At 46.0% G+C, this 25,329-nt stretch overlaps 1 protein-coding gene and 1 pseudogene across 7 annotated transcripts in view; both read right to left on the reverse strand.

Moving 5' to 3' along the window:
- Positions 1 to 25,329, reverse strand: part of CCDC57 (coiled-coil domain containing 57) — a 129,133-nt gene that overhangs the window by 80,758 nt on the left and 23,046 nt on the right. For all 7 annotated transcript variants that reach the window (XR_013536100.1, XM_035302208.3, XM_035302207.3 and 4 more), the window contains exons 8-10: positions 19,157 to 19,315; positions 11,222 to 11,384; positions 10,669 to 10,800 (exon numbers count right to left, since the gene is read on the reverse strand). Coding sequence is in view for 6 of the 7 variants with exons in the window: in XM_035302208.3 (XP_035158099.3) it covers positions 10,669 to 10,800; positions 11,222 to 11,384; positions 19,157 to 19,315 (454 nt within the window). In the remaining variant the exon portion in view is untranslated. The remainder of the gene's footprint in view (positions 1 to 10,668; positions 10,801 to 11,221; positions 11,385 to 19,156; positions 19,316 to 25,329) is intronic.
- LOC144582735 (small nuclear ribonucleoprotein-associated protein N pseudogene) lies at positions 16,742 to 17,601 on the reverse strand (annotated as a pseudogene).

Below are 25,329 nucleotides of genomic sequence, written 5' to 3' on the forward strand. Positions count from 1 at the left end.
GCCTCTAGATAAGGGAAAGGCAAGAAATCCCTAAAATGAGGGGTTGAGCCTCTAGAGGGTACAAGAAATCTCTATTAAGAGAGGTTGAGCTAAGCCAGGCATGGTGGCTCACGCCTGTAATCCCAGCACTTTGGGAGGCCAAGGCAGGCAGATCACAAGGTCAGGAGATCAAGCCCATCCTGGCTAACACAGTGAAACCGCATCTCTACTATAAACACAAAAATTATCCAGGCATGGTGACATGTGCCTGTAATCCAAGCTACTCAGGAGATTGAGGCAGGAAAATCACTTGAACCCAGGAGGCGGGGGTTGTAGTGAGCTGAGATCACACCACTGTACTCCAGCCTGTGTAACAGACTGCGATTCTGTCTCAAAAAAAAAAAACAAAAAGGAAGAAAGAGAGGGAGTTGAGCTCATAGACACTTTCTCCAAGATGCGAAATACCCCAAGTAAGGCAGGGGATAAAAAAGATAAACCTAGCAACAATAACATTTTTCCTAATAGTCAACTAGGTCTCATGTTCAAATACTGGAAAGATAATGAGAGAACCAAACACAATGATAAAATGCTATTGTTTTATCATTTTATCACAAAATGATAAAATACTATTGTTTCATTCAGATTCAGGAATCCATCCTCAAACCCTCAGTTTTCTGGCCAAAGTTTGGGTCAAACAAGGATTGGGTATGTCAACTTTTAATTCAATATGTGAATGATAAAAGCAGTTTCTCAAGAAGAAATGAACTATGCTCTTGGTTGGAGACAGGGACCTGTCTTCCTTTTTCCCTTAAAGACAACTGGGAAAAAAACACCATCTGGCACCCTTAAAAGAAAACGCAGACAAATTATCTCCCATGCCCAAAGATCCTAATGCATGGGACCCCCTGCCACCTTCCCCCATCCAGCACCCCTAATTCTCTTCCCCTTCCCAGTCTTCCGAGGCTGACCTGAGCTGGCCCCTGACAAGCGGCATCTGCATGAGCCTCCCACTCACCCCAGGTGAGGCTGACCTGGGCCGGCCTCCAACAAGCGGTGTCTGCATGAGCCTCCCGCTCACTCCAAGTAAAGCTGATCTGGGCCGCCCCCAACAAGCAACATCTGCATGAGTCTCGCTCAGCCCAAGCGAGACTGGCCTGAGCCATCCCCCAAATCACGGCGTCTGCATGAGTTTCCCACAGCTTCCATAACAAACCACCACACACTGGAGGCTTAAAACAACAGGAACGTGTTCTTTCCCAGTTCTGGAGCCCAGAGCCTGAAATCAAGGTGTGGGCAGGGCTGGGCCCTCTCTGAAAGCCCTGGCAAGGACCCTTCCTTGTCCCCTCCTAGTTCACAGTGGTGGCCCACCATCCTTGGCACTCCTTGGTGTGTGAACGCTGGCTCCAGTCTCTGTCTATAGTCACCTGGGCTTTTTCCTGACTGTGTAGGAGGACGCCAAGCATTAGATTGGGCCACCCTGTGCCAGCAGGACCCCATCTGAACTAATTATCTGCAACAACCTTATTTCCAATGAGATCTTACTCTGAGGCTCAGGGGGTCAGGACTTAAGTCTGTGAAAGGAAAATATCTTGGGCCCCTTCAAGGTGGAACTTCTCAGGGCAAGTGTGCCTCCACTGTATCCCAAGTCACCCTCTGCTTACAGAGATAGGTGCATATTCTGACTGCCTCCTTTGGAAAGACTTACCAGAAACTCAAAAGAATGCAACCCTACCTTTTGTCTCTCACCAACCTATGACCTGGAAGCCAATGGGGGGTTGCTTTGAGTTGTCCCCACCTTTCCGTAGGGAACTAATGTCCTCTTTTTTTTTTTTTTTTTGAGACGGAGTTTCTCTCTTGTTACCCAGGCTGGAGTGCAATGGCGTGATCTCGGCTCACCGCAACCTCCGCCTCCTGGGTTCAGGCAATTCTCCTGCTTCAGCCTCCTGAGTAGCTGGGATTATAGGCACACGCCACCACGCCCAGAAAATTTTTTGTGTTTTTAGTAGAGACAGGGTTTCACCATGTTGACCAGGATGGTCTCAATCTCTTGACCTCGTGATCCACCTGCCTCGGCCTCCCAAAGTGCTGGAATTACAGGTGTGAGCCGCCACGCCCGGCCCTAATGTCCTTTTTACATAATATATTGATTGTCTCATATCTCCCTAAAATGTATAAGACTAAGCTGTGCCCTGACTGATAGGGCAGGAACATCACCATTTTAGACCAACCCCTCATTCTAAAGTTCACCTTAATAAAAAGCCATCTCTATCCAAAGGGCCTAATGGCTAAGGTCAGCATGATGATAAAGCACAAGTAACATCTCCAACCAAAAACATTCACACTCCTCCCAGACCAGAAACATGTTAGCCCCAAGATAAACCCACCTCTGGCCAGGAAGATTTCTGCCCCAAGATAACCTCCTCTCCTCCCAAGGAGATTCCAACTCCACCATAAACTTCTCCACACATATAAACATTATAAGCTTCTGATAAGCCTTCACCCTAAAACCAATATACATTCCTAGTCTGTAAGAGAAAGCACTCCTGACTGCAATTGTCCAGGGGCTCCTCTCGGGTTTTAACTAAAGTAAATCTGTCATTAACTGCCAGCCACATTTCGTGTTTCTTTCCTCTTTCTTTAACTCTTACATTTGGTGCCGAAACTTGGGATGGGTGCTGGGGGCAGAGGGTCTCTAGCAATCCAGGAACCAGTGGGCAACAGCAGCTCATCCTGAGTTAATTCCTGAATCCTGAGCATCCCTAGACACCCGCTCCATCTTTTCTCTCACTTCACTTTTCCCTCATCCTCCTGTTTTTTTTTTCTCTCTCTCTCTTCCTCGTGTGGCTGCAGTCCAAAAGGTCCTTTGCTGTTTCCAACTAAAACATCCAACATTGGACACTAATCCAGCCAACTGGTAAGATCTTCCCCACTCCCCCACCTGGCTTTCTCGTGGCGCCCAGGAAAACTCAGGTTGACTATCCTGGTGCTTGGAGGACCAGCGGGACTAAGCTAGAGGAAATCTTGGGGACACCCAGTTTCTTCTCAGTGTGGCCGTCCTCTTTAGAAAGAGAATTCCAGGTCTCTGCCTTTTGTTTGTGGATGCCTAGAACCAAAACAGACCCCCTCTGCTTCTTCTCACCACCTCACATAGGTGCCAAACTCCTTCACAACCTCACCAAACTTGGCTTAAGTGTTTAGTCCTGTACTGTAACCCAGCCTGGCCCCAATACACATTAGGTAATGATGGCTGATGGTCCAAAAGTGGCACCTTTGACTTGCAAATTCTCAGGAACCTTAACAACTTTATAACCAGGAATGACAAATGGCAAGAGGTTCTCTATATTCAGGCTTTCTTCTACTTCTACATGAAATCACAACCCTCCCTATGTCAAGCTTGCACCTCTCATAAAATCTTTCTTCTTTATAAAAACCCTCCCCAGGTCTCTCCTTCCTCTGAAACTCCTTTTGACCCTGCAGATGAATGCCCTCTGTATTCTTATCCTCCACATCTGCTCCTCACTCATCCAAACCCTCCACCCCAATGATCCCTCCTGCCTCCAAGCCTTTAGCTCCAAAATCCACTCCTCCTCCTTCTCCACCTGTTACCCGTTCAAAACCCAACTATGCCATTCTCTGCCTCTGAGAAATGGCTGAGGTTAAAGCCATCGTTTGTGTTCCTGTCCTTTTCTCCATGTATGATTTGTTGCAAATCAAAGCTATAAGTATATTCAGAAGACCTTTATATTTTTCTCTTCATCAATCTTGTTTTCCTGGAAAAGGTTTCTTTCCCAGGTAACCAAATTACTTTTCTCCACTCTGTCTTGCCACTCTTGGTGCATGTATGAAAAACCCAAAAATAACTTTTGGTGGCCCTGGGCTGCTTGGGAAAACTGAAAAGGTGCCAATAATCCAATTGGGAAATTAGCAGGAAAAAAAAACTTATAACTACTGAATCTTCTTCTGGTTGTCTCTGTGGCTATATATGTGTTGTGTGCAATACCTATTAAAAGAGCTCTAATTAATTGGCCTAAGGAAAATAAGCACTTAAATCAAATATTTTTAGGGGAAAAGTAAAAGCTGTGGAACCTTTCAGTTCATGCAACTTTAATTTTTAAAACTTACTGGTACATTAAGATTATAAATGTCTTAAGAGTTGCCAGCATACATTTTTGTTTACCTTTATTAATCAAGCAATTTCATACTTATCTCTGCCAAATACTATAAGGTGTCAAAATTTGGCACAGAGGCTACAAAGCTATAACTCAGTCCAAACAAAATAATCTTTGCTTATGTAAGTTTTTAATAAATGAAACATTAATATTGGTTTAATGAAGATAGCTACATCTTAAATTATTTAGCAAAATATCCTAACTTCTAATCCTGTGGCTTTAGGCAGTCTAGTCCACAGACATGAAGGAAGTTTATTTTGGGAAATAACTGTTATCATCTTTAATATTAAAGAAAGGGAAACATATATAAAAAGAATCTTATATGGTAAATTAACTGTTTGTTTAAAGAAAGGGATGTTTACAAGTCAGAAAGTTAAGGCATGTTGCAAATTGTCTGTGAAAGTCATAAAAAATTTTATAAAAGGGAATTTATACAATAAATGTTGTATAATGTAAAAGTAATTAGGCCTCCTGAATGCTTTATAAAATGTCACTATAACTCTTAGCTGTACAACTTGCCTGCTTTGCTGCTAGGTAAAAACCTAGGACACATGGAGTTCAATGCTGGAACAAGCCAAACCTTATCTGCAATTCTGTCTAGGTCTTAGACTGTACACCTAGCACATAATTAAAATCCCAAACGTACCAAGGTTTTCAACAAAGGTAAAGGTTGCTAAAAGTTAACATGTAACATGTATTTAAAACCACTGAAGATCTTTAATGACTTTAGATTGAATCTAATAAAAAAATTTAAGAAACAGTCTATGTGCAAGGTGCGTAAGGAAAGTAAAATATACTTTTAATAACAAGATTATAAGAAGGCACAAGAATGTGGAGTTTTTATCTAGATTAAAAGGTTAAAGAATTGTTTTAAAGGTTTAAGCAAGTTTTGAAACATTAATTGTAAAGGAAATTCTCTGTGTAAACATACTAGCTTGAAGGGATATCATCCAGTTTTTCTGTAAATTGATCATTAAAATAAAAGCACAATGGGTTTTTCTTAAAGCACTAACCTGCTCTTTAACAAAAATTATAAAGCGTTAAAAAGTCAATAAAAAATTTTACCTTATGGTCAGACACTAAAATTGGGTAAATGCATCTAGCTTTTATTAAAAATTAAGTTTAACATTAATAGCACACTAGTACAAAGGTAAAATTTGGCTTATTTGTTATAAAATCATATAGGAAGCATTGTCAGGTATAAAATAGTGTTTGGCTTTCTTTGGGCTATATTGCATAAATATGTTATTGGTATGTGTCCCAAAGTTATGGGAAACTCCTATAATTCTGATATATCTTAGTGTACATGATCAGTAATAACTATAATTGTTAATATTAAAATTACTGATTGTATGCCACAGAGGTTAACAGATATCCTCGTCAATTGTGTATTTAACTATGGCTACCCTAAAACTTTTTGTCATCTATAAACAATTGTCTAGTTTTGGTCCTATAAAAGGTGGTTTTATAATCAGCTATAAAGCTCTAATAGGTGCTCTCGAATGCAGATTTCTGATAACTCTGGAGATCGTAACATCAGAATTGAGGATAAATGTTCAAAACTCTTAAAGAGCTAAAATGTTAATTAACATCAAGCAGGACAGGAATTAACTGCATGAACCAAACTAATAGGAGACTGGAGTAATCTTTTTAACATTTTGCTTAAAATATCGCTAATCCCTTGTTTTGCTTTTCAAAGTCAAATAAATTTTTCTTTTGAGCTGTTAATAGCTTTTAACAATTTAATACACTCCCATTAACAAAATTTGGAGCACACCTGTTTCTCTCGACCTAATCTTGTCCAGAATTTGGAAACTATCTGTTAGTATTCTAAAGTTATGGCAATATAGCTATTTGCATAAGTGCAATAAGAATCTATTTTCTTTTGTAAGAGGATAGAATTGGAAAAACTGGTTATTTTTACCAAGTTTTTAACCAGAATGGTGTGCTTTCCTTTAAGGAATCAAACTTAACTTATAAAGCAAAAAAGCCCTTGGAAAACCAGCCTCATATTCTGTGTACACAGTCCCCGTACAGGGTTTCTGATCTGTGGTAAGTAAAGAATGTCACTTTCTAGCAGGTCAGGGACCCCAAATTATCTTGGGACCCCAAGAGGAGAGAAATTCACCAACTCAAAGGTATTTAATGGTACAAATCCATCGCTAGGATTGGCTTTAAAAAGGTCTTACCTCAGATTCCTTCTACAGAACAAAGTTCTATCAAAGCCAATTTAAAAGGCCTGTGTAACAAATAATTATTCTTGCTGCACTGTATGCAAATAGTTAAGCCAAGTATACTTAAGCAAACCAATCCTAACATGACTTGTCTTTTAATAAAAATGGGAAACTGGAAAGAGAAAATTTGTTTCAAAAACTATAGCACACCTGTTGTTAAATTCTAGTGCTGCCTAATGTTTTTCCATTTTTATTACTTCCTACTGTTTAATTTAAATTCTATTTTTCTTGCTAAAATTTTCCAAAATAAGCTGTGCTTTCTTAAAGCCCTATAAACTGAAAACTAGATGTTTCAGCAGGTGCTGTCTCTAAGCCTCACAACCATCACAGGAGAAAATCTCTTCACTGCTGGTGCTGACAACAATAACTGAGGGTGCCCGGAATCCTTCGCCCAATGTCTAGTGAGTCCACAGAACCCAGGGTAATTATTAAGACCAGATCTGTTGCAGGAATCAACTTCTAAATACATCACTCTCAAGTTGAAATCTGGAAAACTAAGGAAGCAAACCCTGATGGCCCAAAAAAAGTCCTAAATATCAATGTAAAGAAATAGGAAATCTTAAGCTGAGACTCATAAAGGATAAGTAACTAAGTGAGAACTATGCATTTTATGCAGTCTCACCCCTACCTCACCAAACACTTCTGTCATTTCTACCTCTCCTTTTAAGCCAAATAGTAAAACTTTTTAGTGGAAATTATTTACTACGCCACCCTTGTGGGAACTGCTTTACTCACTCTACTATTTGCAGTAGTTCTATATACTGTAGCACCCTCAGGGTGAAATATTGGACAGAAAATCTTAATTACTATAGCATTTTGCTTAATTATTATCCTCATAGCAGGAATAATGGTTACTAACAGAAAATAACACATGGGTTTTTCCAAACATGTGCCTCTGCCTCTCATTAGGTAAGAAATGTTGTTTCGATATCAACCAATCCAGCCTAGTAAAAAACGCTGCTAAAAACCTTAAAGAAAAGGTGAAAAAGCTAAGACAGTACCAAAACAACCACACAGACTCTTGGTTTGAAAGCAAAATCATAGCATAGGTCACCCCACTCCTGGGCCCTCTCCTAATAATATGTCTGGGCCTAAAGTTCCTACCCTGCCTGATTAACCTTTTTCAAAGACTTTTAACTCACAGGATCATGGCCATTTCACAAACAACTACCCAAAAACATCTACAGACAGCATTCTCTTACAGTCAACCTGGGACCAGAGAACTCTCCATCCCCTCGTCAGCAGGAAGTAGCCAGAAAGAGCACGCCATCCTTCCTCCTTTTTATAACTAGAGGGTCTGGATTGACAGAGCAGGAGCATCGCCATCTGGGACAAGCCCCTCATTCTTTTTTTTTTTTTTGAGATGGAGTTCTGCTCTTGTTACCCAGGCTGGAGTGCAATGGCGTGATCTCGGCTCACCGCAACCTCCGCCTCCTGGGTTCAGGCAATTCTCCTGCCTCAGCCTCCTGAGTAGCTGGGATTACAAGCACGCGCCACTGTGCCCAGCTAATTTTTTGTATTTTTAGTAGAGATGGGGTTTCACCATGTTGACCAGGATGGTCTCAATCTCTTGACCTCGTGATCCACCCGCCTCGGCCTCCCAAAGTGCTGGGATTACAGGCTTGAGCCACCGTGCCCGGCCCAAGTCCCTCATTCTAAAGTTCACCTTAATTTAAAAACTGCTTAAGTAAATCCAAAGGGCATCAGCCTAATGGCTAAAGTCAGCACGACCATAAACCACAAATAACATCTCCAACCAGAAACATTCAAACTCCTCCCGACCAGAGACATGCTAGCCCGAGATAAACCACCCTCTCGCTGGAAAGATGTCTGCCCCAAGATAAACCCCCCTTCTCCCAGAGATTCCAACCCTGCCATAAACTTCTCCACACAAACATTCCAAGCTTCTGATAAGCCCCCTCACCCTGAAGCCAATGAATACTCTTAGTCTGTAATAGAAAGTGCTCCTGACCACCATCGGCCAGGAGCGCCTCTCAGGCTTTAACTAAAGACCTGTCTGACTGCCAGCTGCACTTCGCGTTCCCTTCCTCTTTCTTTAACTCTTATACTGACCACCTTGGGCACGTGCCGTCAGGAACTCCTGAGCTGTGTCACAGGTGCATCCTCCACCTTGGCAAAATAAACTCTGAATTGACTGAGACCCGTTTCACATTTTCTGGGTTCACACACTCATCTTTTTGGAGGACACAGCTGAGCTGCCAGCATCCCATAGTCTGTGCCAGGTTCTGGTGAACTATTGAGCTGGTGAGGAAGTACTTGTGGAGAGGAAACGGACCCTGGCCTTTGGCTTGGCCAGGCCCACTCCACCAGGGTGCATGAAGACGTGTATCCTCAGGAGAGCATCCCTGCCTCTCGTTTCTCTGCACCACTGGAGAGACCCAGCTTCAATGATGAAGGGTATAATCTGAGGCCTCATTCTACACATCAGACAGCACACTGCATTTCCCAAAATCAGCACTGTACAGTGAGGCAGCCAGCAGGACAGGAAGCATTATTTCACATTTTAAAAATGAAGAAGGTGGTTCTGTGGCCAGCGATGATGTGGTGGGTCCACTGGCATCCACCTTGGCCTCTCTCACGAGTCTTCCTTCTCCCTCCTGCTTGGAGGCATGTAGGACCTTCGGCTGCTTACACCCCATCCTCCAAAAGGCTGTGGCTGCTGCCCAAATGTCCACATGAACCTCAGATCAGCTTCCTGCATCTTAACAAGCCTCACATCTGGCAGAGGCAGAATCACAGCATGTGCACTCTGTGTGCCCAGAACAGAGCACTCCTAGGAGAAAAAACAGTTCCATGGCCTGGTTCTATATACTCTTAGGAGAATGGACATTGAATAAAAGTACATAAGTAAGACTGGGTGTGGTGACTCACGCCTGTAATCCCAGCACTTTGGGAGGCTGAGGTGGGCAGATCACCTGAGATCAGGAGTTCTAGACCAGCCTGAACAACATGGAGAAATCTCGTCTCTACTAAAAACACAAAATTTAGCTGGGCATGGTGGTGCATGCCTGTAATCCCAGCTACTCAGGAGGCTGAGGCAGGAGAATCACCTGAACCCGGAAGGCAGAGGTTGCAGTGAGCCAAGATCGCACCATTGTACTCCAGCCTGGGCCACAAGAGTGAAACTCTGTCTCAATTAAAAAAAAAAAATTAGCCAGGCGTGAAGATGAACACCTGTGGTCCCAGCTACAGCGGGGGGCTGAAGCAGGAGGATTTCTTGAGCCTTTGGGGAGGAGGAGGTTGCAGTGAGCTGAGATTACACAACTGTACTCCAGCCTGGGTGACAAAGTGAAACCCTGTCTCTAAATAAATAAATAAAAATGATATGAATGAAGGACGAGCTAGGAACATTCTTCATACCAGTTAGGATCTGACTCCTAAGTACACTTGGTTGCCCTGGTGCTCTCAGAGGAACCCCTGTACACCTAGGCCCTCCATGATAAGCCAAGCCACAGGCAGAGAAGTGAATTGAGGGGGAGAGAATGCACACCAGTGGCCACTTTGTGCAGGGAGGGGGGACCAGCAAGGCGCAGGGACTCTCACTGGGGTGGTCTTGTTGGACCAGTGTGCATGGGCACACTGAAGTGTCGGCTGCATTGACCTGTGCACTCCAGACCTGCACGCTCCACTGCGTGTGCTGCACCCCATGGAAGAAGAAAAGCCATCTGTAGGCCTGGGGCAGTCCTCCTGTGCTGGGCCCTCTACACTCTCCCTCAGCCTCCTGCAGCCCCGCCAGCCCGCTCCCCTCTGCCTGTGGACCCAGCTCTGCTCTGACGAGCTGTGACAGCTCAGGCAAGTTCCTCAGTGTCCCTGCATCTCAGTGGATGTGGTGCCAACCTCAGAGATGAAATGAATGGAGGGTGTCAAGGCCTAAGAGCAGACCTTGGCACAGGCTGACTACTTAACTACTAACTGCTAACGTCACTGCTCAACAAAATCAGAAGCGGTGATGACAGATTTCTAGCATAAAATGACCCATTGTGAGAGTCCTGAGGCAATAACATAAGAACAAACTCATATGAACATCTGATACCTAGCAATATTTGGATTTTGGATTTTTAGAGCTTTCAAATGTGAAAGATGAAGAAGCCTGAGTTCACCTTAAGTCTCTAAAGCTTCCAGCTCACCCTTGTTTGTGCAACTGGTCATTTAAAGAGAATACAACAGAAAGACAACTCCAGCCTTGGTAGGATTTGGGGCTCCAGTTCTATTTTCCTACTGCTGCTGTTGAACAATGTTTCAAAGAGCCAGCTGGGCACTCTCACCTGTGCCTCTGGTCTAGGGAGTCCATGAATCTTCAGGGCCTGCATGGCCTGGTCTCGCTCCTGGGTCACGGCCTTCAGCACTACCTCCTGCTCCCGTAGTGCCCGCTCTGTCTCCTGCAGCTTGGCAACAACCTGGGAAAACACTGGGACTCAGTCCCTGTGTGGATGACGGGGCAGCTCCTGTGCCTGCTGAGGCTCAGATGGCACACACAGGTGGGAGACACTCGGAGCACGCTCCCCGCTGTGGCAACGCTGCCAAACCCTTCCAGCCCAGCCCACACCCCAGACTGCCCTGACAGGCCAGTAGGGATCATCAAACCATGCAGCTGGTCAGCTACAGAAACAGCTTATGCAAGAAAGCACTGTCAAGGCAGGTGGACAGGCGGGGGCACATTTTTATTACTATAACTTCTCTTGCTATATAGCAAACTGCTCAGTGAGGTTGAGTGTTTTCAAATTTAAAGAACAATTTGGTGAGAGCCAGACCTGTCCTGCCCAGCCCCACCTCTGCAGAGGTGCTGAAAAGGCCCCAGGCCCTGGCAACCCCACACACCTGACTTTTTGCCGTGGTCAGACCCTGAATCAGGGCCTCTGATTTTTGGATCTGGTCCCTTTCAACATCGTCACAGCGGCGCTGCCAGTCCAGGCTCAGCTGCACCTGATCACGTTCCAGGCTCTGCTCCCTTTCGACCGCCATGGACAGCTGCTGCTTGTACCTAAGGACACATCCAACCGCCCAGCATTAATGCTTCTTGACGTCCCTTCCATGGGAAAAGCAGAGCTGCTGCTGTCCCTCCTGCTCTCGTGTGGCCTGTGCTGGCCTGATGTGCCGCTAAGCTCCTGTGGACGGGCACAGGGGGATGCCCAGCACAGAGATAAGCAGACACCATGGATGGCCAGATGCTGGAGAAAACCCAACACCACAGACGAGGGTGAGATGCACAAAAACAGAAGAACCAGCATGCAGGAAGAAAGGGAGGAAAGTAACGACCCTAGAAGATTATAAACGCAGTTATGCACAAAGGAACCAAGCTATGAAAGCAAACGAGCAGAGCAGGGTGGACCCAGCCACAGGCAGGCAGAGCTGGGAGAGCCCCTGGAGCAAGTGCAGAGCAGGGTGTACCCAGTCATGGGTGGGCAGGGCTGGGAGAGGCTAGAGAGAAGTGGAGAACAGGGCAGGGTGTACCCAGTCATGGGTGGGCAGGGCTGGGAGAGGCTAGAGAGCAGTGGAGAACAGGGCAGGGTGGACCCAGTCATGGGTGGGCAGGGCTGGGAGAGGTTAGAGAGCAGTGGAGAACAGGGCAGGGTGGACCCAGCCATGGGTGGGCAGGGCTGGGAGAGGCTACAGAGTAGTGGAACAGGGCAGGGTGGACCCAGCCACGGGGCGGGCAGGGCTGGGAGAACCCCCAGAGTGAGTTCAAGGGGACACAGGGGTGAGAACGCTAGAGCCTGGGGGTTCCTCCAGAAGACCAGCATCTTAGATCAGAATGGAAGGAGGAAACCACCCAGGATACAGAGGGGCAGGTCCGCCAGGACCAAGCAGAACAGCCTTCAGAGAGCTTCAGAGACCCCACTCGCACACAGTAAGGGGAAACACTACATACCAAGGATGAAAGAAAAGTCTACTGGGAAAAAAGAACAAGAATTGGACTGGGACTAGGCTTCCATCAGCAACTCTGGGACAGAAGGCCATGGGGCCACACATTGGGGGCAGAATGCCAGGCTGTGGGTGACACTGTGTCTGGGGAGAGGTCCCTCCTGTCCCAGGCAGTGACACAGCGATGGAGGCATGGCTTTGCATGAGACTGGAGGGAGACCCCCCTGCTGGCCTTGAAGATGGAGCCACCACGCTGTGAGAGGGTCATCAGAGGGGCTGCATGGTCAGGACTTGAGGACACCTCTAGGGTGAAGAGTGACCCTGGATGTCAGCCATCGAGGAAAAGGAGGCCTCAGTCCCACAGCTGCAGGGACTAAATTCTGCCAAGAGCTGGGTGAGTCTGTAAGGGGCCCTGGGCCTCCAAGGAGTGGCAGGCCTGGCCATCATTGATTCCAGCCTGGAGATACCCTGAGTGGGGAAAGCTGAGCCCTGCCCAGGCCCTGACCCCAGAACCTGAGATAATAAACGGGTATTTAAAGCAGCTAAACTGCTAAGTTTGTGGTAATTTATACACAATGTGTTCTTGTTTTTTGTTTAATTCTATTTATTTATTTATTTGAAACAGAGTCTTGCTCTGTCACCTAGGCTGGAGTACAGTGGTATAATCTTGGCTCAGTATAGCCTCTACCTACTGGGCTTAAGTGGTCCTCCTGCCTCAGCCTCTCGAGTAGCTGGGACTCCAGGTATGCACCACCCTGCTAATTGTATTTGTTGTAGAAACAGGGTTTCACCATGTTGCCCAGGCTAGTCTTGAACTCCTGGGCTCAAGTCATCTGCTTGCCTTGGCCTCCCAAAGTCCTGGGATTACATGTGTGAGCCACCATGCCCAGCCACACAAACATTTTAAAATCTCTGTAACTGCAAAAATAAATAAATATTTAACATGACAGAGCAGCTGTCACCAGGCCTATCTTTCCACTTTAAACAACTGGGACACTGGGCAGAAAATGGGGCACAGCTTTCACTGAGTGGACGATGAACCCATGAGTGGTGCAGGGCCGAGGCCCATCAGAGAAGGCCCGCACGAGATGAGCCCACTCACTGCCAAGCTGCTCTCCACAGGGCCTTCTGGATCCCTGTAGGGAGGGCAAACCACACAGAGCATGGGGGTCTTGCTGTGTGGAGGAGACAAAGGTTGGAGTTTGGAGAAGCTGAAGAGGCTGAAGTGGGCTTCATGAGGCACAGCAACAGAGAGGAGGGCATCCTGGGATCTGTGCAGGGGTCCCCTAGAAGCTGCAGCTGACAGCCACATGCGAATACACAGGAGAAGCAAACATGGGCTGGGCCAAGAGCAGCTCGTGGGAAGGAGCAGCCAGCAGGGAGCTCCACGTGTTCGTCAGGGCAGCCCGCCTCAGAGAATCCTTGGAGCTCTCTCTCCAGGGCACGCAGTGGAGACCTGGGAGTAATGATGCTGAGTCAGCCCTGGTGAAAAGGCTTCTCTGGACCTGCCGGACCTGCGCTCAGACAGATTTTAAACAACTCTCAAAAGGATCAAGTTGCCATGTAAATACTTAGCAACACAACCAAATCCAGACACTTGCCAACATCACATTCACTGTGCCTGACATACCAGATGGGCAAGCAAGTAGAAAACAATGTAGCTTTCTCCAGTAGAAAAATCAGCCAATAGAAACAGACTCAGAAATAAAGATATGATGGAATTAGCAAAAAAATACACTTAAGCAGTTATTATTATAAATAAGTTCAGAGATTTAAAGGCAACCATGCACATAATGAGGAGAGAAATTAAATGTATGAAACAGTCTAAATACTGCAATATGTGGTGTTTTCTTACAATGAATGGAAGAGTTTAACAAAGAAGGAACACTGGAATCAAGAGTTGAGAACGTAAGCTAGATGTAGCAGCTCACGCCTGTAATCGCTAGCATTTTGGCAGGCCGAGGTGGACGGATCACCTGAAGTCAGGTGTTCAAGACCAGCCTCACCAACATGGTGAAACCCCATCTCTATTAAAAATACAAAAATTAGCCGGGCATGGTGGCAGGCGCCTATAATCCCATCTACCCTAGAGGCTGACACAGGAGAATTGCTTGAACCCGGGAGGTAGAGGTTGGAGTGAGCTGAGATCAGTCCACTGCACTTCAGCCTGGGCAACAGAGCAAGACTCCATCTCAAAACAAAACGAAAAAACTTGAGAATGTTATCACAACATGTTTCTTTTCTTCTGCATTAGTTCGTGTTATGAGGGTTTTCTACATACACAAGTAATAATGTAAATTTAAGTGTGCTTTCTTAAAGATATATTACATACTGTTTCATTTCAGTTAAAGTATTTAACAAAAAAAGGAATGCTGGAAGCAAGAGCTGAGAACATTATTACAACATGTTTCTTTCGGCATTGGTACTTTTCCTTTTTTTTTTTTTTTGAGATCAAGTCTTACTTTGTTACCCAGGCTGGAGTGCAGTGGCACCATCTTGGCTCCTGCATTCCCTCCCAAGTAGCTGGGATTACAGGCATGTGCCACCACACCTGGCAAATTTTTTTGTATTTTTAGTACAGACAGGGTTTTACTATATTGGGCAGGCTGGTCTCAAACTCCTGAGCTTGTGATCTGCCCACCTCAGCCTCCCAAAGTGCTGTGATTACATGCATGAGCCACCGCACCCAGCCTCATTTTTATTTTCACAAAGGGTAGTCTGATAAAAGCAAATATAATGACTCCCCTTATGTAAAATATAAGAAAACCATGGTATAAAGAAGCAGAAATAGAAATTGTACCTTGAACAGAAGCAGAAATTGAATTGAATGGTTTTACATTATATACAGAATGGTTAATATTACACATAGACTGTGCATCTTATAAACTTCAGAACAACCATGAAACATGTAAGGCAAAGAGGTTTATACAAGAAAATTGGAAACAAAATGAAATTCTAAAAAATATTCAACAGATTTTTTTTAAAGGTAGAAAAAAAGAAACAAAGAATGGATGAGGAAAATAGAAAGCCAACAGGCCAGGAGCAGTGGCTCATGCCTGTAATCCCAGCACTTTTGGGAGGTGGACCCATCAGTTGAGTCCAGGAGTTCGAGACCAGCTTGGACAACATAGCAAAACCCTGTCTCTACCAAAAATACAAAAAAATTAGCCAGGCACAGTAATGCATGCCTGCAGTTCCAGCTACTCAGGAAGCTGAGGTGGGAGGATTGCTTCAGCCTGCCTGGGAGATTAAGCCTGCAAGTAAGCAGAGATTGCACCACTGCCCTCCAGCCTGGGTGACAGAGCAAGATCATGGAAAAAAAAAAAGAAAGAAAAGAAAGGAAGGAAGGAAGAAAGAAAGAAAGGGAGGGAGGGAGACAGACAGAAAGTTGGAGATTTATGCCCTAATATACAAATATATCAATAATGGCATTAAATTAAATTATCAAATCCCCCTGAGGAATAGGTAGAGTATTACACTAGATAAAAGAAGTAAGATTCCACTGGGTGCGGTGGCTCACACCTATAATCCCAGCACTTTGGGAGGCCAAGGTGGGTGGATCACGAGGTCAAGAGATCGAGACCATCCTGGTCAACAAGGTGAAACCCCGTCTCTACTAAAAATACAAAAATTAGCTGGGCGTGGTGGCATGTGCCTGTAGTCCCAGCTACTCGGGAGGCTGAGGCAGGAGAATTGCTTGAACCCAGAAGGAGGAGGTTGCGATGAGCCGAGATCGTGCCATTGCACTCCAGTCTGGGTAACAACAGCAAAACTCGGTCTCAAAAAAAAAAAGAAGTAAGATTCAACCACAGGCCACCCGCAAGAATTGCACTCTAAAGACAAAGCAGGCAGGGCATGGCGGCTCATGCCTATAATCCTAATACTCTGGGAGGTCAAAGTGGGAGGATGACTTGAGTCTAGGAACTTGAGACCAGCCTGGGCAACATGGTAAAACCGTCTCCATAAGAATAGAAAAATTAGGGTGTGGTGGCGTGTGCCTATAGTCCCAGCTACTTGGGAGGCTGAGGCGGGATTATCAGTTGAGCCTGTGAGGTTGAGACTGCAGTAGGTCCTGATTGTGCCACTGCACTCCAGCCTGAGTAACAGAGCCAGAATGTAGCTTAAGAGAAAGAAAAAAAGACAAAGCACAAGTTAGAGCAGAGAGTGGGAAACTGAAGCGGAAAACCCTCAAGCAGCCGGTTAATACCAGACAGAGAAGGCTGGGGAAAAAGAATATTACCAGGAGGCTTGGTGGCCCACACCCATAATCCCAGCACTTTAGGAGGTTGAGGTGGGCGGATCACCTGAGGCCAGGAGCTAAAGACCAGCCAGGCAACAAGGTGAAACCCTGTCTCTACTAAAAAGACAAAAATTAGCTGGGCATGGTGGCGGCACCTGTAATCCCAGCTACTTGGGAGCCTGAGGCAGGAAAACTGCTTGAACCTGGGAGGCAGAGGTTGCAGTGAGCCCAGATCAAGACACTGCACTCCAGCCTGGGCAACAGAGCTCTGTCTTAAAAAAAAAAGGGTTGGGCTGGGCTCAGTGGTACATACCTGTAATCCCAGCATTTTGGGAGGTCAAGGCAGGTGGATCACCTGAGGTCAAGAGTTCATGACCAGCCTAACATGGTGGGTGCCTACTGGCATCCCTCCAGCAAGGGGAAGCCCAATTGGTGGGCCCATGGGTGGTCTCATACCAGGTAGAGGGGCCATAATGCCTGGAGGTGGGGTTGCTCTGCTGACGGGTGGGGGCAGAGTCCCCCGTCCTCGTGGGTACTGTGCTGGGGATCCAGCAATGCTGGCAGTCGCAGCAACAGCAGCAGTTGCTATAGTGCCTCTTCCCTGTGTAGTCATTACCTGCTGGGATGGTCCCTGCTAATCCAGTCGGTACTCCTCTACCAGCTTCCCTACCAACCCCAGGGCCTCCTGAAGCTCCAGTAAGTGGTACCCGAGCAATGACAGTATCTAATGGCCACAGTCATGGATACCAAGCTCTCCCCACGCCGCAACGCCAGACCCAAAACCCACTCTTCTGCACACTCTGGTTGGTTCGCAGTATTTGGCTTCATCTTTCTGAACTCATCACAATCAGAGAGGATCAAATTCACATGCTTGTCAAAAGCCTTAAAGGTGTCAGTGAAGATCAGGCCATCTTGTAGGATACATCTCATTCTACAGTCCATGTGCTGCAGCATCTTGCTATGCTTCCCCAGTCACTATTGCTGTTCCACCAAATCTGATGCCTCTGAAGACCTAGGGGAGGCTGGTTTTTGCTCAGAATCAGATTCCTCTCGATTCCAATATGGCTTTGTTCACCTCTTGGTGTCTCAGCTAAGAATGCGTGCCTCCGTTCAGCCTGGAAATCCACCACAGGTACCTGCTGCTGCTGAGAACACCTCGGGTACCACTGATACTCTGGGTTGCTCAGTGAGGCAGTCCTGCATTTGACCTGGACTTCCCCCTCTGGTACGTGCTGTTCTGTAGTCCGTCCCAGGTGTAAGTGATCCTTGCTTGCTCCATCATGTCACTGATTACTCCTCAGACCAATGAGGCAGGCAGCTCCAGCAGCTGCTCCACTCCATATTTGTTTATTTTTGAGACAGAATCTCATTCTGTTGCCTAGGCTAGAGTGCAGTGGCATGATCTTGGCTCACTGCAGTCTCCACTTCCCAGGTTCAAGCAATTTTCCTGCCTCAGCCTCTCGAATAGCTGGGATTACAGGCATGTGACACCACACCCAGATAATTTTTATACTTTTAGTAGAGACGGGGTTTCACCATATTGGCCAGGCTGGTCTCTAATTCCTGACCTCAAGTCATCTGCCAGCCTTGGCCTCCAAAGTTCTGAGATTACAGACATGAGCCACTCACTGCACCCGCCCCACCAAATATTTCATTTATTTATTTTTTTTTTATTTGTTTATTCATTTTTTTTTTAGATGGAGTCTTGCTCTGTTGCCCAGACTGGAGTGCAGTGGCGTGATCTTGGCTCACTGCAACCTCCGCCTCCTGAGATCAAGCGATTTTCCCACCTCAGCCACTGGAGTAGCTGGGACTACAGGCGTGAGCCACAAACACTTTGAAACCATCAGAACTCATGGACTATCATAAGAACAGCACAGGGAAACTGCCCCCATGATCCAGTCACCTCCCACCAGGGCCCTCCCTTGACACATGGGGATTACAATTTAAGATTAGATTTGCGTGGGGACAGAGAGCCAAACCATATCATACAGCATACACATTCATCAAAATTCACATATAGCATTCACTAAAATCAAGTGTATAGTTAAAATGGATGAGTTTTATTATATGTATTCTTCAATAAAGTTGACTTTAATATATATGGGAAATAGAATGCTATCTTTGTGCAAGTAAGTATTCATCCCAACGGGTAAGAAATAACCTGAAGACATTAACAATCAGACAGGACAGAACAAGAAGATTCTTTGTTTTTGTTTTCCTTTTTGCAGAGATGGGGTCTCGTGATGTTAAACAGGCTGGTCTCCAATGCCTGGGTTCACGCGATCCTCCTGCTTCTGCCTCCCTAAGTCCTGGGATCACAAGCATGAGCCACTGCAACTGGCAAGAGGAGATTCTTAGTGTGGTATCAAAGAGCAGCTCTTTTATGGTTCTTATTACAGACTAAGAAGCACCATCCTTCTGAGGCCTCTGGCCATGCTCCCTCCAGCAGGCAGCCCCCTTCTGCGCACTTTCTCACACCACCCCTCGTGTGAGCAGACATTCTAACTGTCTTGTTCACTGTCTTTCTTCCCCAGGAAAATGTGAGGCCAGGGATTGGATCTGTTCAGTTCTGAATCCTTAGTACCTACAATAGCACCTGCCCATAGGAAGGAGACACTCAATAAAAATATCTGCCTGGGGACAGTTACCTTTCAACGTCCTGCTGGAATCGGGCCACCTGTGCCTTGAGCTTCATCTCTTCTTCCTGCAGCATCTGAATCTGAAGGTCTTTGGAGACCATCTCCTTAGACATTTGAGCAATCTGAGCATCCCAGGCAGATTTTACAGCTGATGCATCTTCACGAAGTCTAAACACAGACAGGAAGCTATGTGGATGTGGTTCTCACTCACTTACTCACTCATGTTGTCTCTTACACGGCACTCCCCAGCAAATACATACACACACACACACACACACACACACACACCCCTCTCAAAAGAAATCCACATTGGAGCTGAAACATCCTGGCCTAGACGAAGGAGATGGTTCCACCCAGGAAGAAGCAAGCATCCGTCCACCCAACTACCTCCATGCATGCATCCTACCAACCCAGATTCTGACTAAGCTTCTGCAGCACACCAGGCCATGTGCCAGGTTCCTAGGGGGGAAGGTGAGGGATGACATGCCTCCTATGCCCAGGGAACCCACAGTCTTGAGGTAGTCCCACCTCTGACCAACTCACCCTCATATCCTCGCCACGTGTGGAGACATTCAATACACTTTCAAATTGCATAGTAAAATAAGGTTCTATAGAACCCATTACATTACCTTAACAGCAGGATGCCTCTGGAAGAATTACCCCAAATTGAATAAATTTCCCAGGAAAATGTTCAGGACAATATTTAGAGCTGTTAACTCAGGCAGCCACAGTGCTAACCTCAGCAAGACGACACCTGCCCACTTGCATGGGTGTGGACTTCTTTCCCTAAGAGATGGGGTAGATGGCTCACAAGAGCAACTGTAACATCACATACAACACTCCTTCAGATGCTCCTGAGCTGATGAACTTCCAAATGATGGACAGTGAGAAGCAGAGAGTGAGCTGGCTGTGCCCACAGAGGATATCCCTTGTCATGAGGGGTCAGTTAAACCCAGCATGAGTGGTGTATCTCAAGCCTGGTATTATACAGTTTTGGACAAATATTTTAGGACGGCTGAAAAGAGACACCATCAAAGGCATCAACCTTTCCAGCCCTCCCTGGCAATTTGGGCTGACATGGGCTCCTTCCATGCTATGGATGGGTACTAAAGAAAGAGACTCACCAATGGCCTCTGGTGCTCAGGGAAGCAGGTTATCTCTGGACCATGAACCACCTAATTATGAGGGCCGGCCCTACTCCCAGCATCAGGACAGTGATGTGACTCTGCCTGGGGCCTCCTGACCGGTCTACTCTGATGCACAGTCTCAGGTGTACATCAATGGGCACGGCCACTGAACCCTCACTGCAGGGACAGAGGACACCACAACCACAAACAGGAGTGCACTGCTCACCACAAGAGCATAAATGCTTTTTGTGAGAGGCCAAGGTGGGAGGATCATTTGAGCCCAGGAGGTTGAGACTGCAGTGAGCCATGGTCACACTGCTGCACTCCAGCCCGGGCAACAGAACACAATGCCTTCTCTTTCTTCTGCATAATGGGATGGTTAAAATAAAAAAGAAGGCCAGGCATGGTGGCTCATGCCTGTAATCCTAGCACTTTGGGAGGCTGAGGCAGGCAGACTGTTTGAGGTCCAGGAGTTCGAGACCAGCCTGAGCAACATGGCAAAACCCTGTCTCTATTAAAAATACAAAAACTAGCCAGGTGCAGTGGCTCACGCCTGTAATTCCAGCACTTTGGGAGGCTGAGGCAGGTAGATCACGAGGTCAGGAGATCAAGATCATCCTGGCCAACACGGTGAAAGCCTGTCTCTACTAAAAATACAAAAAATTAGGTGGGCATGGCAGTGCACACCTGTAGTCCCAGCTACCTAGGAGCCTGAGACAGGAGAACTGCTTCAACCCAGGAGGCAGGGATTGCAGTGAGCCGAGATTGTGCCACTGCACTACAGCCCGGGCGACAGTGCAAGACTCCTTCTCAGAAAAAAAAATATTCACCGGGTATTGTGGAGCACACTTGCAGCCCCAGCTACCTAGGAGGCTGAGGTGGGAGGATCACCTAACCCCACGAAGTATAGGCTGTGGTGAACCGCGATCATGTCACTGCACTCTAGCCTGGATGACAGAGTGAGATCCTGTCTCAAAAAAAAAAAAAAAAACAGAAAGGAAAAAAAATGCTTTCACGTTAATCCTACAGGTTTTCTCTGTAGTTCCAAACTCCAAACCAGCACAAAACTGCTGAAAAAGCTATTAAGAACTACAAAGCTGGCCTGGAGTGGTGGCTCATGCCTATAATCCCAGCACTTTAGGAGGCTGAGATGAGAGGATCACTTACATCCAGGAGTTTGAGACAGTCCTGGGCAACATGGGGAGACTCCATTTCTACTTTATTTAAAATAATAATAATAATAATAATAATAATAATAATAATGGCCAGGAGTGGTGGCTCATGCCTGTAATCCCAGCACTTTGGGAGGCCAAGGTGGGCGGATCACCTGAGGTTGGGAGTTGGAGGCCAATCTGACCAATATGGAGAAACCCCATCTCCAGTAAAATTAAAAAAAAATACAGGATTAATTAATGAGGATATCCAGGACTTGAACTCAGATCCGGAACAAGTAAACTCAATAAATATTTATAGAGCGCTCCACTTTAAATACACAAAATATACATTCTCCACCTTAAATACACAAAATATTGATCGGCCATTATTAATACCCATTTTTAGAATAAAGCTACATTCCTGTTCTCTCTCCCTCTTTCTTCCTCTTCTTCACTCCTTTTTTTCTTTCTTTAAAAAAATAAAAAATAAATAAAATTTAAAAAGAGTGTGCAGAAATCTTCCTTAGCATAAATGAAAGGTACATGTGCGATTGTAAAAAAAAAAAAAAAGAAAAAAAAATACAAATTGGGGCACGCCCCTACACGTCCCTGCTGGGGCTCCGGGAAGGGTGTGGGCAGGAAGCATGACCCCTTTAAAAAAATACAAAATTAGCCAGGCGCTATGGCACATGCCTATAATGCCAGCTATTCAGGAGGCTGAGGCAGGAGAATTGCTTGACTATGGGAGGCGGAGGTTGTGTGAGCTGAGATTGTGCCCTTGCACTCCAGCCTGGGCAACAAGAGGGAAACTCCATCTCAAAAAATAAAATAAAATAAAATAAACAAATAAGATTTTTTTAAAAAGAAAAAAAGGAACTGAAATAAATAAGGCTTTCATTTATTTATTTCTAATTTTTTAATTTTAAAAATACTAATTTTTTAGAGACAGGGTCTTGCTCTGCCTCCTGAGTAGCTAGGAGTATGGGTAAGTGCCACCATATAATTTTTTTGGGGGTAGACATTTGCTGCCCAGGCTCAAGTGATCCTCTTGTCTTAGCCTCCCAAAGTGCCAGGATTATAGGTGTGAGCCACTGTGCCCAGTCAAGGTCATCATTTAATGCTAACTCATACTTAGGATCATGGGATCAGAACGATAACCGAACTTCCCAGAAGTAAAAGGGAAAAGATATAAGCTTTAGAATGTAGAAGTCTGTTTCTTACTGCCAAAATAATACTGTGTATGCGTAGTAATAATTCTTAACAACCAAAGAGTATTTATGGACAGAAAACGAAAAGACATTCAAGAACAACATTTAGCTTAAGACTGCGAGGGGAGGCCAAGGCCAGGCACACAGGAGCGGTGAGGCCCAGTCCCCTCGGCCACACTACCCAGGACATGGAAGCACCTGCAGCCCCTCTTACCCCACACGCCGACCACAGAGGCTGCAGGGGCCTCCCATGCGTGGTGGCTTTAACCACTCTGCTTGAATCTGACTGATGAAACAACAAAACAGCATGCTGAGTCTAGGAAATGACCCTAAATAAGACTTTGACTTCCCGGTATACTTCCAAGAGCCATTTCCCCCTTAAACCAAAATACAATTTGGCAGAGAATTCTCTGTTGGCAGTGGCTGACGTCTGTAATCTCAATACTTTGAGAGACCAATGTGGGAGGATCACTTGAGTCCAGGAGTTTGAGACCAGTTTAGGAAACATGGAGAAACCCCATTTCTACAAAAAAAATACAAAAATTAGCTGGGCATGGTGGCATATACCTGTAGTCCCAGCTACTGGGGAGGCTGAGGTGGGAGGATCACTTGAGCCTGTGAGGTCAAGGCTGCAGTGAGCCATAATTGCACCACTGTACTCCAGCCTAGGCAACAGAGTAAGACCCTGTCTCAAAAAAAGAAAGAAAATTCTCCATAAAAAAGCAGCAGAAATTTTCCTAAACAAAGAGAAAAAGCCAGTGGCTAAGTGTAATAAATACTAGAAAATGACTTATTTGTCTTGAGTGTCATCATTAAATACAGTCTCTCCATGGATCACATGTTTAGTGGGAGTCAGGGGTCTGGAACTCTGTGCTAACACTTCACTGTCACTGCAATGGCGTAGCTTGTATACATCTCACCCTGCACACCAGGCAGGTGGAACAGGGCTGCCCATATGCCCCGGCACATGCCCTGGCCTGGCTTAGGCACTAGAAAGGAAACTGGGTTTAAAAAGAAACTAGTGGCCAGGCACTGTGGCTCACACCTGTAATCCCAGCACTTTGGGAGGCTGAGGTGGGCGGATCGCCTGAGGTCAGCAGTTTGAGACCAGCCTGGCCAACATGGTGAAACCCCATCTCTACCAAAAATACAAAAATTAGCTGGGCATGGTAGTGGGCACCTGTAATACCAGCTACTCGGGAGGCTGAGGCAGGAGAATCACTTGAACCCGGGAGGCAAAGGCTGCACACCAGCCTGGTGCGATCTCACACCTGCACTTCAGCCTGGGTGACAGTGAGGCTACGTCTCAAAAAAAAAAAAGGAACTAATGAATGAGTAACTGAACTGAATGAGTATTTTAATTTTAAAAATAATATTTAAAAATATTAATGCTTCTCTGGAGGCATTCATCACCCTGCCTCGGGCACAGGTCCTGCTGTATGTCTGCCTTGGGGCTTCGCAGCAGCCACCTGCTCCTCATTCCTCACAGGCTAACGTGGACCAGGCCACTCTTAGATGCCAGGCCCCTGGCCCACCCTCCAGAGCCCACAGCTCCCTGGAGAAGGACACCAAAAGGAGGCGTATGGAGTACAGCTTGGGCTGTTGGTGGGGATGTGGTGCAGCCACTGGAAAGCAGAAATGTGGCTCCTCAAAAGCTAAGCACAGAATTATAGACTCATTAATTCCACTCTGTGTCTATGCACGGAAGAACTGGAAGCACAGTTTCAAAGAGATATTTGTAACTGAGGATCATGGCAGTATTATTCATATGAAACGAAAGATGGAAACAATCCACACATCTATTAACGGACAGATGGATAAACAAAACCTGGTCCATCCAGACAAGGGAATATGACTCAGCCTTAAAAAGGAAAAAAATTCAGATTTAATGCCACTGAACTGTACACTTGAAAATGATCAATATAAAAAATAAAGAAAAGAAGAGATAGTTAAGATACTATATTTTATGTTGTGTATTTTACCACAATTTTAAAATTCAAAGAAAAGGAATGACATTCTGACACACGTTAAAATGTGGACTATCTTTGAGGACATTATGCCAAGTGAAATAAGCAAGTCCTAAAAGGACAAATACTGCATGATTCTAACTCACAGGAGGTCCCCAGCCTGGCTGAATCCATAGAGGCAGCAAGTAGAACGGAGGTGGCCAGGGGCTGGTGAGTGGGGGCTGTTCTGGTGGGGCTGTGGGGGGAGCTGGTGGGGGTGTGGAGGAGCTGGTGGGGGCAGGGGGGAGCTGGTGGAGGTATGTGGGAGCTAGCAGGGCGGGGGGGATGTGGCAGGGGAGTGGGGGAGCTGGTGGAGGCAGGGGGGAGCTGGTGGGGGTGTGGGAAACTGGTTCGGGTTAGGGGAGCTGGTGGGGCAGGAGAGAGCTGGCAGGGTGTCGGGGAGCTGGCAGGGTGGGAAGCTGGTGTGTAATAGGTCAGAGCTTCAGTTTGGGAAGATGGAAAGTTCTGCAGATGACAGTGGTTATGGCTGCACAACAATGTGAATGTGCTCAATGCCACTGCCACTGACCTGTATACTAATAAATGGTTAAGATGGCAAATTTTATGTTATGCATCTCTTACCATAAACAGATGAATGCATACATACAGAGAAACTACACAATTTCACAAAAAAAAAGAGTGGTGAAGAAAAGTGACCAGAGAGCTACATAACTTCTCCCTGTCTAC

This window comes from Callithrix jacchus, chromosome 5 (assembly GCF_049354715.1).
Source record: "Callithrix jacchus isolate 240 chromosome 5, calJac240_pri, whole genome shotgun sequence".
Classification (NCBI taxonomy): domain Eukaryota; kingdom Metazoa; phylum Chordata; class Mammalia; order Primates; family Cebidae; genus Callithrix; species Callithrix jacchus.